This window comes from Rhinatrema bivittatum, chromosome 15 (assembly GCF_901001135.1).
Source record: "Rhinatrema bivittatum chromosome 15, aRhiBiv1.1, whole genome shotgun sequence".
Lineage (NCBI taxonomy): Eukaryota > Metazoa > Chordata > Amphibia > Gymnophiona > Rhinatrematidae > Rhinatrema > Rhinatrema bivittatum.
Window position 1 is genome coordinate 63,794,242 of NC_042629.1, and position 15,479 is coordinate 63,809,720.

General features: G+C 42.0%; 1 protein-coding gene across 6 annotated transcripts in view; it reads left to right on the plus strand.

Moving 5' to 3' along the window:
* TP53TG5 (TP53 target 5) overlaps nucleotides 1-15,479 on the plus strand; it is a 53,202-nt gene that overhangs the window by 35,187 nt on the left and 2,536 nt on the right. For 5 of the 6 annotated variants that reach the window (XR_003852824.1, XR_003852825.1, XR_003852823.1 and 2 more), the window contains exons 2-4: nucleotides 6,502-6,582; nucleotides 8,447-8,583; nucleotides 12,223-12,470. Coding sequence is in view for 3 of the 6 variants with exons in the window: in XM_029578328.1 (XP_029434188.1) it covers nucleotides 6,502-6,582; nucleotides 8,447-8,583; nucleotides 12,223-12,457 (453 nt within the window). In the remaining 3 variants the exon portion in view is untranslated. Of the gene's footprint in view, nucleotides 1-5,878; nucleotides 6,058-6,501; nucleotides 6,583-8,446; nucleotides 8,584-12,222; nucleotides 12,471-15,479 lie in introns of those variants that run through there. The other variant, XM_029578329.1, reaches the window with a different exon arrangement.

A 15,479-nucleotide genomic window follows, 5' to 3' on the forward strand; every position in this document is an offset into this window, starting at 1 on the left:
AATACGATAGTCAAATATTAAAATATATCAAATAAGATCTTAAAATCTAGTACAGTATCTATATAAAAGAAACTATAAAAGAAACTAAAAACAAAGTTAATATCTCTTGTCCTTCTAGTTATTGTCATTCTCTGCTTTCTAAAGTTTTTAATGTTTTAAGTTAGGTTATATGCATTTTTGAATAGCCATGTTTTTAGCTCACATTTAAATCTCTTTCTATCTGGTATCAAACATAACGATTCAGGTCTAGAATTTCAAACCTTTGGACCCGCTATGAAAAGCACACAGTTGCTTACTTGGATCAGGTGTGAACTCCGTATTGTAGGAACAGTCAATAGTCCTGTATTTTGAGATCTTAGTGTTCGTTGAGGTGTGTATGGTTGTAATGTCACGCTATCAGACCGGTGTTACTGAAATGAATGATTTTGAAAATTAACATTAATTATTTATAATAGATTCAGGATTGTACTGGCAGCCAATGCAGTAATATCAGCGAGGGAGTGATGTGATCCAATTTCATAATTCCTAATAAAAGTCTTGCTGATTGTAATGGTTTTAAAAGACATTCGGGAAGACCAAGTAGTAGGGAGTTACAGTAGTCTAGGTTTGAGAAAATTAGAGTTTGCAATACAGTACAGAAATCCTCGAAATTTAATAAAGGTTTCAACTGATGTAATATACGCAACTTGGCATAGTCTGCATTAATACATTTATTGATGTGCTTTTTCATAGTAAGGTTTTCATCTAGCTGGATACCAGAATCCCATACTTGATCTGAGGGAGTAATTTGAAAATTTTCCAGGTCTAGAGGCAGAGGTTTGACTATAGAAGAATTTCTACTTAACCAAATGATTTCATTTTTTGCGGGGTTTAATGTTAGTTTAAGTTGAGATAGTTCTTGCTGTATTGTTTTCAAATAGGTTGAGAGTGTCGATGCAGTATTTTCAAATGTTTTGGAGAATGGAATGTAAAACTGTATGTCATCAGCATACAAGAAGAAAGTAATTCCTAAATCTGCCAGTAATTTACATAGTGGAAGCATATAAATATTGAATAGAGTTGCAGAGAATGCTTGAGGGATACCTGTATCAATATTAAAGGTATCAGATGTATGATGCCCAGTTTGACTTAGAATGTTCTATTAGATAGAAAGGAAGAGAACCATCTGAGAACACTACTGAAATCCCAATATTTCTCAGCTGGTAGCATAACAGGCTATGGTCTACAGTGTCAAAGGTGGCTGTTAAATCAATTAGCACAAGAAGATATAATTTGTCTGCGTCAAACCCTCGTAGAACAGAGTCCACTAAAGAGAGGAGTAAAGTCTCAGTTGAGCGATATTTCCTAAATCCAAATTAGTTAGGGAAGAGAATATCTTGATCTTCCAAATGATTTACAAGTTGAAACACTGTTTTTTCAAGTACTTTTGAGAGAAAAGACAAATTGGATATTGGATGATAGTTGTCCCAATCGTTGATTCAACCAGTTTTATCACAGCTTGTTTTAACCCATGTAGAACAAATCCTTCCAAGAGAGAATGAATAGTTAAGGTTGCGATTGTTGGAGTGATAACATTGTGTACTTGTTTCAAGGAACTGGCTGGAATTGGGTCAAGTGGGTGATTGGTAGGATTAAATTTATTAATGATTTGACTAATTTTAAGATTAGTTACTCTGTCCAACATGATCCATTTAGTCAGATCATGTGGTTCTTCAGGTGCTTTTGTGGGCGAGCAGATAGGGAATAGAGTTTTCAACCTATTGATTTTACAAACGTCTTTATTGACCCTTATTTCTACATCCTGAAAGATAAGAAACCTAATGTTGCATTAAAAATATCAGTATGGCTGATTTGTTCTTATTAATCACAATTTTAAAAAACCATTTACAAGAGTTTACGAAATAATCCACAAGTACTGGGTAACTGAAAGCGTGACTGGATATTCTCCCCCAAAACAGTGCATTTATTTTTTGGAAAAAAAATAATTCTGCATTTTTCTCAAGAAATACGCCCAATAAAACCAGAGTCAAGAAATCAGCAGCTTCTACCTTCATGTCAGAAGACAGAGCTAACATAGTAACATAATAATGATGGCAGAAAAGGATGAAATGGTCCATCCAGAAGACCCAGCAAGCTTCTTATGGTAGTAACTGCCACGCTGTGCAGATTACCCCCATGTTTCTTTTACTGGGTGACGAGCTTTCTTGAAAATTTAGTGTTGCTTGACGTGCAATGCTTATGGATTTGGCCATTGAAGCAGTCCTGTGCTTTTTTTTCCTTATGTCTGCTTATCGTTACCCCACAGACTGTAAAAGTCATGGCCCGTGATGGTTGTTTGAATCCAATTCTTCTTCCTCCACCATTAAAGTGGAGAGTGATGCAGAAGTTGTGTCAAAGGCATCCAGACTCATTAGTTAAGGGTAGTAACTGTTGCTCCGTGAAGGTTACCCCATGTTTATCAGTTCCCCAGACCATAAAAGTCAGGGCTCCGGTTGTTTGTTTCCTGAATCCAATTCCCCTTTCCCCCTGCTGTTGAAACAGAAGTAATGTTACAGTTGCATCAAAACATCAAAGCTTATTAAGGGTAGTAACCGCCGCACCAGCAAGTTACCCTCATGCACCCTTTTCTTCATTTCCAATCCTCTTTCCTTTAGGGATCCACAGTGTTTATCCCATGCCCCTTTGAATTCTTTGTTTTATCCTTCACCACATTCCAGGCATCTACCATCCTCTCAGTGAAAATATATTTCCTGATTTTGGTTCTGAATCGTCCTTCCTGGAGTTTCATTTCATGACCCTAGTTTTACTGATTTATTTCCAATGGAAAAAGTTCAAAGTTTGTGCATCATTAAAACCTTTCAAGGTATCTGAAGGTCTGTATCATAATCACCCCTGTGCCTTCTCTCTTCCAGGCATTTAGTGCAGCTGCATTTAAAATATCTTTCAGCGTCTCCTCATAGGTCTTCCGACAGAGACCCTATGCCATTTTGGTTATCCTTCTCTGGACTGCCTCCATCCTATCTCTTTCCTTTTTGAGCTACTGGCTTCAGAACTGAACACAGTACTCCAGGTGAGGACTCACTAAGGATCTTTCCAAGGGCATTATCACCTCCTTTTTCCTGCTGGTTATTCCTCTCTCTATGCAGCCCAGCATTCTTCTGGCTTTAGCTATTACCTTGTCACATTGCTTCACCATCTTCAGATCTCCAGACACTATCACCCCAAGATCCCTCTCGTGGTCCGTTCACATCAGTCTTTCATCCCCTATCACATACAGTTCTTTTGGATTACTGTACCCCAGATGCATGACTCTGCACTTCTTGGCACTGAATCCCAGCTGCCAAATCTTCAACCACTTTTTCAGCTTTCTTAAATCTCTTTTCATTCTCTCTACTCCTTCAGGTATGTTCACTCTGTTGCAGATCTTGATCGTTGCCAGAGGATCTGATGAAAGCTATTAGTGCAGCTGCATTTAAAAAAAGATTTGGACAAGTTCCTGGAGGTAAAGCTCATTAACCATTATTATGGTGGAGTTGCAGAAATCCACTGCTTATCCCTGGGATAAGCAGCATGGAATCTCTCTACCCTTTGGGATCCTGCCAGGTTTTGTGACCTGGATTGGCGTATTTGGAAACAGGATTCTAAATTTTTTGATGAACCTTTGGTCTGACCCAGTGTGGCAAGTCTTATGTTCTTATCTGCAAATTTTACTTTCCATCCCTTCCGCAATGTCGCTTACAAAAGATATTGAACAGAACCAGTCCCAACACTGAACCCTGTGGCACTCCACTTAACACCGTTCTCGTTTCAGAGTAGATTCCATTTACCATTACTTGCTGTCTCCTATCAGTCAACCAGGTTGTAATCCATGCACCACCTTGGCACTCACTTCCAAGCTTCTCATTTTATTCACAAATCTCCTATGCAGGACTGTATCAAATGTTTTGCTGAAATCTAAGTAGATTACATTGAGCGCTCTTCCTTGATCCAATTCTCTAGTCACCCAATAAAAAAAAAAAAATCAGATTTGTCTCTGGTCCAGCAACCCAACCCAATTGTGATAGTTCACAGTCCTTTCCTTAAGCAGCGTCTCCATGACTTTTCCCTCCTCCAAGGTGAGGCTAACCGGCCTGTAGTTTCCAGTCTCCTCTCTGCTTCCACTCTTGTGAAGCGGAACCACCACCGCTCTTCTCCAATCACTTGACACCACTCCCGTTTCTAGGGATCTATTGAACAGGTCACACAGCGGACCCGCCAGCACATCTCTGAGCTCCTTTAGTATACTTGGATGAACCTCATCAGGCCCCATGGTCTTGTTCACTTTGTTTGCCTAGCTTTCCCATACATTCTCTTCTGCAAATGGAGTTTTGTCTACCCCATTCCCATCTACGGTCTTGTCAACCCCATAGCGGTCCGTCTCCAAGGTCTTATTTAGTGTTTAATATTTCTGCCATTTCTTTGTCTCTCTCCACACATTGCTCTTCATCACGTCTCCCTTCTTTCTAATTGAGATGGTCTGGCTCAGAATGGCATTGATCAGTAATGGTGGCTCAGTAATGTGCCGGAGAAACCATGACCATGCACACTGTGCTTGACTTCTAATGCAGAAATATTGCAGCGGTTTTTCAAATTTTTTTTTTTTTAATTGAAAAAGGAAGTCATACATGTATAATACATCATATTCATAATCATGTAAAAAGAAAAGAAAATCCATGAACATTAGATACAAAAAAAAAAGCTAACAGATAAACCAAACCGTGTGCAATTTTATGCAGATCCCTACTGCGGTAGGTAGCAGATACAGTGGAGACCATGGCAACAGCACATTGTCAATTAAACCCTCCTCACAGTAGGCGTATTTACCAGGGCCTGCACCAAAAACGCCAAGCAAATTAAGGCATGAGGACCTAAATATTTATACCCTAGAAGAAAGAAGATACAGAGGGGAGATGCAAAGGCATTCAAAATGTTGAAGATATCGATAACACTCAAGCAGCAAATCTTTTTAAGAAAGAAAGAATGCTCATAGCATGAGGATCTGGGGAGAAGACAACTCAGTAGCAACATCAGGGAACATTTCTTCACAAAAAGGATGTGTGGAATGTGTCCTCCACCTCCCCCGGGAATGGTATCCCGGGGGAGGTGGAGGACACAACCCCCCCCCCAAAAAAAAAAAACCCCCAAACAGTAATGAAATTAGCATGTTATGCATCTTCTTTATTTTGAACCCTCAACCAACTTTTCTTGAACAGTACTTGCCTAGAACTATCTACACAATAGTAATAAAAATATTCCTAAGCACAGATTAGATGCCGCAGCCAAGAGAAGGCACACCGAATCCTATTCACTTTACCTCCCACCTGCAATCCCCTGCTAAGTCCTTAAACCAGCAGGAGATCAGCAGGCCTGGGATCCTCTTCTCTCTTCCTCCCCTCTCCCCCACCCCCTTTAAGAGAATTCTGAGCCACATAGGAAATGTCAGATAATGGAGAGAGGCAGACCCATGTCAATTAAAAAAAAAAAAAAAGTTAGTATGCACCAAGGAGTAATTCCAAGATCATTTCTAGAGGGGGCCTCCTTATACCTTTGGACCCCCATTTTTCAACTGCCCTGGACAAGTACAATATCTCACGCGATCACTTTAGTGAGTATGTATGTCCATCGGTGGGTCCCATCATGAGAATGCCCAACGTTCTCTCTCAGAAGGCAAACACGCCCCCCACCTCCTGTCTGCAGCCCATATTATGCCTTTTGGGCTCCTGGCAGCTGTTTTTTTTTTTTTTTGGGGGGGGGGGCTTGGTTACAGGAATGATCTCACAGCCTTCCCTGTGATGTCATCGCCTCTCCCCCACCCTATAGCATAAACCCTTGCCAGCAGGCCAGCCAAAGTTACCCCCATATTCATATCAGCAGCTGAGGCAGTGCCAAGAGTTCTGGCCTGTGCCCACTTGCTAAAGAGACTCCCAGGGAAGTATCCAGAGCAGCTTCATGGCCGCAGCGAAGGGAAGATCCCGTAAATGTAGAGCCAGACGCCAGGGGAAGAGCACCTGCCACAGGGTAAAGGAGCATTCACTTTGCAGCTTACTTAGCAGCTTGGGACTATCTAGAGGCAGCACTAGGTTTACGGGTCTGATACCGTTACCTTGTTCAGCTCTTACCACCGTATATTTAAGCAATACAAGGAACGGAACTTGCGGGCTTGGTGCAGCTTCTGGTCCTCTTAGCTTGCAGCGAATATGCCTGGACCTCCCATTTCCAAACCAGTCCCATTTCTGTGTGAAGATTCAGACAAGGCAATCTCCACACCCCCCCCTGAAACTTTAGTCAGATCTTTTCTCAGGAAGGAAAAAAAATTTGCTTCCTGACCCAAAAGACCATTAGATGATGGTCTCGGTAGGGCGAGTGTCACAGGGTCAACGGATTTTTCTGTGGATGCAGAACAGGAAAAAAAACCCCAAACTTGGATTAACAGCCGATATTCTCTTCCTTTCCTCTATGCAGGTCCAGAGTGGGATGATGTTTAACAGAAGGAAGAGATTTTTTTCAGGAAAACAGGAGCACAACAAGGAGCACATAAAGACGGTAAGAATATGTCTTGTCTTTCTTTCTGGTAGTGGTCATTGAGTGATGCAGTTTCCAGGTGGTCACTTTCTAAAGTGGGCTTTGTGCTTGAGGTTTGTATGCTTTTAAGTTCACTGTTACTGCTATTAATTAGCTGCATTCCCAAATTATTAAAATAATAATAAGATGACATACAGTGGATTCTACTCTAAATTTAAAACAGCAAACTAAAAATCACAGACAGCAAATCAATAATAACAGATAAGAAAATGTGTATGGAAACTTTATCTGTGTTCTCTTCTACCCCTCCTCAAACCTTTGGGTTAGTGCTCTCAGTATAAACTTGCGCGTGGGGGTTGAAATTCGTGTGCTAGCTGCATCCCTCTCCTAGGCCATGGGCCAGAATTCTGTTATTTCTCTGCCTGTACCTACTCCCTCAGCTCAGAGTCAAACGTTCCAAGGAATGAGACAGTGGCAGGCTTGTGTGTGTGTGTAAATCTTTTCCTCCGTGGTATCAATGCACAGGAGGGCAGGCCTCTTTCAGCTGAAGAGAGACTATGGAACAAAGAGTCACGAGAGGAAGGTTCGGGGGGGGGGGGGGGGGGGGTAGATTAAGGAAAGGGTGGTGGATGCATGGAGCAGCTTCCTAGCTGAGATGGTGGATACGAGGACAGAATCTGAATTCAAGAAAAGCACGGGACAAGCCCAGGGAATCGCCAAGGCAGTGACAGGGCTTGTAGAGATGAGCAATTGTGCGGATGGACAGACACAATGGTCCATATGGTCTTTTTCTGCAGTCCTGTTTCTCTGTTTACGCTCTCTAGCACTCAAGTCCCAGAGCCTAAGGATGAAAGGAGCTGGAGAGATCAGATAACCAAAGCATTGGGGGGGAGGGAGTTGGGAACCCATGTTAGCATAGGAAAGGAGCAAGTTAAAGGGTTAATTTACCCAAGTTAATTGTTTTCCCGACAGTAATCCAGACAGCATACACCCCTAGGGAGCTTAAAGAATAGAATGAAGATGTAACATTTATTTATTTATTTTATTTATTTATTATTTTGTTATACCGACTTTCATGACAAGAATCACAACAAACCGGTTTACAATTAACAATGTGAATAAGGAAGAGAGTAACACAGTAATCAATATACAAACACAGTAAACAATAGCATGGATGTGAGAAAGTTACAATAAAACAGGGAGAATAAAACTTGGATCTGGAAAGGGGGGGAGATAACTGAACAGTAGAATCTTTACAGTGCAGCCAAATTGAATCATATAATATAGTTGTATAGCAAAATTGAATCTATATAATACAGTTGTGTAGCATGACAATATGGTGATGGATATGAGTGGGAAGTTGGCGGTTTCTTGTTTCAATCCAATTTTTGAACAAGAGTTTGTGCTGTTAGGTGAAGGTTTTAATCAAGGCCTGGGAATGCTTTTTTAAAAAGCCAAGTTTTCAGTCTTTTCCTGAATGTTAGTGTGTACATAGGTATTAGCACCGATCTTTAAGAATGCCTAAGGAATGGATGAGTCAGGAACACCTAGGTATGATTATTGTAAAAATAAGTTAAAATCCCAACCAGCTAAACAGATGGAAATATATTTAACAATTTCCATGTCGACTCATTGATGCTTCTGATTAACCCTTTGAAACCTAAGTGGTACATTCCATGGTGGGGGTGGGAGGTGTGATATAAGTGTTTAAGAATAGATAAGGGAACCATTTTAGGATGGTTTAGGCATAATGGCTTCTGCCTAGAGACTAGATTTGAGGGGCCCCTTGAGCTAGCTACCTTCCAGCGTTCTTATACTCAGATTCTGAATGGAGGAAGGCACGATGACATCCACATCTAACTCTCTCCATTTTTCACGGGGTTAGATAATCAAGCAGCTAACACTTCTCAGGCTACTGAAAGGGCCCGATGGCAAATTCCAGCGACTGCATAATTTAGCCACCAAGTGCTTGAAGATTATACTTGTGGACCTACCTGAGAACATCAGCAAGCAGGAACTGAGGTGAGAAACAGTGGTGCCCCAACAGAGCTATCTGGTGGTGGCTGATGTGGGGTTGGGGGGGGGGGTGAGGAGTAGAGGGAAGAAAAGGGGAAGCAAACAAGGTATGGAATGTGAGGCAAGCTAAAGTGACAATTCCAAACATCACTCCCACAGCTTGGCCCCTAACCTTTAAACTTGACTATAAAAGTCACTGCAAAAAGGTTCCAAGGCCTTTTATGCAGTATTCAAAAGCATTATTCAGATCTCCTACATTTTTGCTGAAGGGGTGAATAAACACGCGGAGAAAGGTGAACCGGTAGATGTGGTGTATTTGGATTGTCAGAAGGCGATCGTCAAAATCCCACATGAGAGGCTTCTAAGAAAACTAAAAAGTCATGGGATAGGAGGCGATGTCCTTTTGTGGATTGCAAGCTGGTTAAAAGGCAGGAACCAGAGAGTAGGATTAAATGGTCAGTTTTCACAGTGGAAAAAGGTAAACAGTGGAGTGCCTCAGGGATCTGTACTTAGACCGGTGCTTTTTAATCAACCTAATAAACGAAGCTTGACAGACGTGCCGCAAATGCGCAGTAGAGCAGCTCTACTGCGCATGTGTGGGCAAGCACGTCGGTCTCAGCGAGCGTATACCAACATGGCGGCGGCGGCGACGAGGAGCGGCGGCAGCAGCGGCCAGTAGCGAGGGAGGAGAGAGTGAGAGGGAGGGAGGGACTGAGTGAGAGGGAGGGAGGGAGAGAGTGAGAGGGAAGGAGGAGTGGGTGAGTGTGTGGGAGGGAGGGAGGTAGGGGGTGGGGAAGAGTGAGGGGAGAGAGAGAATGAGGGGGAGGTGAGAGACAGAGGGATGTGAGTAAGTGGAAGGGTAAGAAGTTGTGGAGCAGAGAAAAAGGGAGTAGAGGAGGGCTGAGGGAGAGGGGATGGGATTGAGAGAGGGTGGGGAGTGACTGAGGGAAGGGGAGAGAGGTGAGAGTGAGGGGAAGGAGGCAGTGGGAGACAGAGGGTGAGTAAGACTGAGTGGAGGGAAGGGGATGAGTGAACGAGGGGAAGGGGGGGGAGTGAGGGAGAAAAAGTGTAGAAGGGTGCTGTGTTTGAAAATGGACTGAAAAACAATTTTCATGTAGCCCGTTTTAACGGCTTGTATATTTATAAATGATCTGGAAAGGGATATGACCAGTGAGGTGATCAAATTTGCGGATGACACAAAATTATTCAGAGTAGTTAAATCTCAAGCAGATTGTGATGAATTTCAGGAGGACCTTGCGAGACTGGAAGATTGGGCTTCCAAATGGCAGATGAAATTTAACATGGGCAAGTGCAAGGTGATGCATTATAGGGAAAAATAACCCTTGCTGTAGTTACACGATGTTAGGTTCCATATTAGGAGCTACCACCCAGGAAAAAGATCTAGGCATCATAGTGGATAATACATTGAAATTGTCAGCTCAGTGTGCTGTGGCAATCAAAAAAGCAAACAGAATGTTAGGATTAGGAAGGGAATGGCAAATAAAAGGATGGATGTCATAATGCCTCTGTATTGCTCCATGTTGAGACTGCAGTTTGAATACTGTATGCAATTCTGGTCACTGCATCTAAAAAAAATAAATTAAAAAAAAAAAAAATATATATATATAGTTGTGCTGGAGAAAGTGTAGAGAAGGGCGACCAAAATGATAAGGGGCATGGAACAGCTGCCCTATGAGGAAAGGCTAAAAAGAAGTTAGGGCTGTTTGGTTTGGAGAAGAGACGACTGAGGGGGATATGATAGAGGTCTACAAAATCATGAAAGGACTTTAACAAGTTAATGTAAATCGGTTATTTACTCTCTCAGAAAATAGAAGGACCAGGGGACATGCCATGAAGGTAGCAAGTAGCTCATTTAAAGTATATCGAAGAAAATTCTTTTTCACTCAACGCATAGTTAAGCTCTGGAATCCATTACTAGAGGATGTGGTTCCAGCAGTTAGTGTAACTGGGTTTAAAACAAAGTTTGAATAAGTTTTCTAGAGGAAAAATCCATAAACTGCTATTCATTAATAAGCAATAATAGCTTGTGATTTATTTAATGTTTGGGTACTTGCCAAATACTTGTGACTTGGATTGGCCACTGTTGGAAACAGGATGCTGGGCTTGATGGACCCTTGTCTGACCCAGTATGGCATATCTTATGTATCGGAGTGAAGTCCCTGATATAAACACCTATATTTTGAGTCCTGAAAACAAATCCCCTCCTCCCTCCCCAACAGTGAATTCAGAGCAGATTTAGGTATTTTCCCTTACAACTCACCTTACAAAAAATATATTCAATTTCTGGTGATATCTTCTTAACGGCAATCCAAACTCCCTCTACCACCAGGCACATTGCGACTAAACACAAAGCCCTGCCAAAAAGAACCTTTTGTAGTAAACTTGCTATAGCATAACAGAACTAACACCTAGGACTCACACAGCAATAACCCTTGCTGTGAAAAGGCAGTATTGCAAAATTGAACCAGGTCCTAGAACACTAATATGCCTCCTATTGAGAAAACAGAACACGTTTGACCACTACAGACCCCTACAGAGAAACTAAGCACTAGTAAACAAATTTGAAAAAACAAAACCTTACCTTTGTCACAGGAAGAATATACAAAGGCCCTCATCATCCACAAATTAGAAATAGAAATATGCAAAAATTAACTGAAAACACCAAGCAACAACCGTGGGAACTTACAAGTTCTGGTCACCCTTAGTTGCTTGTGGATTAGCAGAGGCTGGGGTGTTGTACATGATATTTTCACACCCCTTTCCTGACACCCCTCGCATGGTCTACTCTGTTCCCAGCATTTATTTATTTAACAGATTTTTATATACCGTCATTTGGACTAGCTGTCACAACAGTTTACAACATTTCAAAAATAAATAACATCCAGTAAAATATATCAAACCATAAAATGAAATGTAATCATAAAACAAGATAACGAAACAAAATAGAATACAAAATTCATAGTCATAAATACAGTTAATAAATCTCCCCTTCAGCCCTCTTCCATAAGACAGATTCCAGAACTTTCCACCTCTCTGGCCTTGACAGACCCCCCCAGCACTTCCCCCTCTCCCATGGACTACTCTGTACCCATCCCTACCCTTTCCTCTGGATGAATCCCAAAACTCTTGATCCCCTCAAGACAAACCCTGGCACTTGCCCCCCAGCCCCTCATTCCAGAATGGAACAGAGCACTCTCCTGTTTCTCCCCCTTTGCCAGGACAGACCCCAGCACTCTCCCCCTTCCTGCAGCAGGTCCCACCTCAGGATGCTTCCTCTCCTGTCACTGCTTCCTCCTTCCTTTGGCCTGGTTAAGCCAGGACCAATGTCTGTCTCCCTCTGTCCCAGGTGGACAGCCTCTTCTGTTGTGATTTCCTCCCCCTCTTGGTCTGTGTGGGCTATTTTGATGTTGCTTCCTCTTCTTTCCAGCTGGCATGGGCCAGGATGCCTGGTGGGGATGATGAGCTATTTTTTGGGGGGGGGGGGGGGGGGGCAGCACTTGCCTTCCCTTGCTCTCCCCTCTCCATAGCGATGCCACTGGGTCAAGTATGGGTGCCATTTTCTAACTTTTAAATGCAATAATTGATGGTTGGAGTCATGAAAACGTTCATTTTTGTATTCTGCAGGAAGACCGATTGGGAGTTCAATGAACAGTGTAGCCAAGATCCCCATCCCCTACCACCACCTCAACTCCCTATAGCATATCAGAACCAATGGTTTGATGGTATCCCACAGCGATTACAACTGCCTGCCCCAAAGGTACTCTGCAGACCTTCTCCCCTACGATGGATCAAGCCCTGCTGTACTCGCTCATGTGATGAGAGCCTGGAGAAACCAATCACCTTCCAGTACTCACCATGAGAGCCTGCAACATGTAAGCCAAACCATTAGTTTATGCATTTGATCTACCTTTTGCTATTCCATAGTCCCTCTCTCTTAGGTACATCAATATTTTAGACTGTAAGCAAAGTTACTGAGAAATTACGAGCACAAACCTGCTCTCCCCTTATAAAACTGCAAATTCTCTATAGTTTTAGAGCAATATCTTTTTGCCTGCAAATGTTCTATTATCTGCTTTGCTCTCTCCTCCCATCCATCTCCACCACAGGACAATGGCTGCGGACTTTTCCTACGCTTATTTTCCCTTTATTTTTACTAACAAAACTTCACAACTACTGGGCCTGCATGCAGAAGGCAAGGAAGTGGGCAGCAAAAGTCAAAAGAACAATAAGCTAAAAAAAAAACCCAAAAACCCCATAAGGCTATATTCCATCCCCACTCCCCACCCCTCTGGCTTCTAAGAATTTTGGTTGGTGCCTAAGGTTTCTAATAAAACTAAATTCCACTCCTATATTTATTTAACATATTTTGTATACCGTCATTCGGTTTTGCCATCAGAATGGTTTACAGTAATTGTGAAAAAAGGTTAGATAAACATCACAGCAGATTGTCTTGAAGTCGGATTATAGTTTCGGGATTTGTGTGTTAGTTATTACATACAAAATGTTCTACACTAAGGCGTAGAATGGGGTTAATAAGTGAGTTAGAAAGGAAGGTATATAGGTTGGATGAGTTATACAGTTAGGTCAGTAACAGGGATTTAAAGGTTCAAGGTTAAGAGGTTGTTATATATACGATGTGAAGTCAGTTGCACATTGTCTTAGGTATTCGAATGGTAGAAGTTATTTTGTTGATCGAGAGATGGAGATTTTTTCTTGGTGTTGGGTTGCGTGGGTGTCTGGTAGTGTGGTTGATTGAGTGAGTTTGAGTAGGCTCTGGTGAACAGCCAGCTTTTCAGCTCTTTTTGCACATAACCACATGATCTCTCAATAGAAGAAATGTCTTAATACTTTTAACTCAATGAAACCAACTTTCCATATATATCTCTCTATATATAATTGTAGATATAGAGAGAGAATGTTATGGTTTATCCAAGATGAAATTGCAGTGAGTCTAGAACAAAAATACCCTGAATTCTGCAAAATTGCTGGATCAGGGAAACTATCAAATATGTGGGCATAGTCTGCATACTGCATTTTTATTTCACACTGCATAGATTTGGACTGACTGAAGACATTTGGTTCTGTCTGGGGGAGATCTAGTCTTCTGTAGCATTTTTGGCACATCTTAAGAGTTTTTTTTCAGTCTGGAGGCCTTTGTGAGACTTTGTTAAAGCTTCTGGCCACTGCTTGGCCAATCTTTAAGTGCTGATTGTGCACTAGATTTTTGACACATGATGATGATTCTTCTTCTCAATCATTTTATAAATCACTAGCAGTAAAAACCTATCCAAGGGCAAGGAAACACTGACGTGGAGGAAGTGTGTAACTGAGGGGTGGGGTAGTAGAGAGCGCACACCGAGCGTAAGTGTACTATGACAGTAGAGAGTGGATAGACTATTGAGGGAGCCATCGAGCTGGGGATACAGCCAGAGGGGCGGAGCCCAATTTCTGTGTGGGGTAGTGGAGAGTGGATCGGACAATCTGGAGAGAGCTGGAGAGTACAAGGAAAGAAGGGCAGGGCAATTTTCCTCTTTGTTACAGATTAACCATCCCACAACTGCACAGATGGGTGTGCAAGAGCAATGTGTAACACAAATATCCCAAAATTTCAGCAGTTACTCTCCTGAAAGCAAACTTCTCTAAATACCCATTAGTTTAAACCTGATCAGCAGCAAACAAATACATAATAAATACATTAGCTGTATATTAATCTAACTATATGATTCTACATTTAATATGGCACCTAAATATTACATGCAATATAGAAAACAAGTTACGTCATTAAGAACAAGAATAGAGTAGACAGACAAGGTAAGGTACATTCATGTGTGTGGATATATATCTGGATTTATATTTGTTGCCCTCCACAAAAAAAAAAAAAAGACCCAGGGTGACTCATATTGAAATACATCATAAAAACACAACAAATACATTAGCATATAAAATACTATAGCATATAAAACACATCTACACACACATGCAGGGTTTTTTTTTTGTTTTGTTTTTTTAGTATTTATACAGTGACTAAACCAGGATATTGAAAATAAATTATGTACAGGAATGGGGAATCCCTGCCCTATCGATCTTACAATGTGGTTAACCAGAGGTACTGGCAGGGCCAGTGCAAGAGTAATTGGCATCTTAGGCAACCTTTGCTCTTGTACCTGCCTCACTCTCATCACCACCTGACACTTACCTACTGGCAGCGGCCTCTGCTTTCTCTTCAACTGCCCCTACGATGGGATCAGCCTGTGGCCCCTGGCATCTGATTTCTCTTTAGCTCTGGTGGGATAAGCTTCGCTAGTGGCCGGGGTTGGCAGGATTCTGCTACCCTTTGCCCCACTCAAGGGTCAGCGTTTTAGGCAACTGCCTAATTCATCTAATGGAAGCAGCCCTGGGTACAGGGATAGGAAATGTGCAACTTGCCCTAGGTAGAAGTGGCAGAAGCAACACTGGTGCGTGCTGTAAATGGAGATTGGTTTGAGATTTTCTCCTAAAATGTGAACAGGAGGCTTTATGCCTGTCACAGACTGTAGCAAAATTGCATAAGGTAGCAGAACTGGGTGATCGGAGAGTTGGATGGGGAGAGCATTAGATGTAACATACTTAGGTTTCAAAAAGGACTTGGACTCTGTTCTGCCTAGGCAACTTATACATAGAGTACCCTTGGTATGGGCTGGGTTAGAGACTGGTTGTGGGAAGTGACAAAGGACAGTAGTAAATACAGCTCACACGAAGGAGAAGGGCGCTACTAGCAATATGCCTCAGGGATCAGTCCTTAGACTGGTTCTTTTCAACATTTTTGTGAGTGACATTGCAAAAAGATTGCCTTTTTGCCAATAATACCAAAATCTGCAACAAGGTAGACAGCCAGAAAGGAG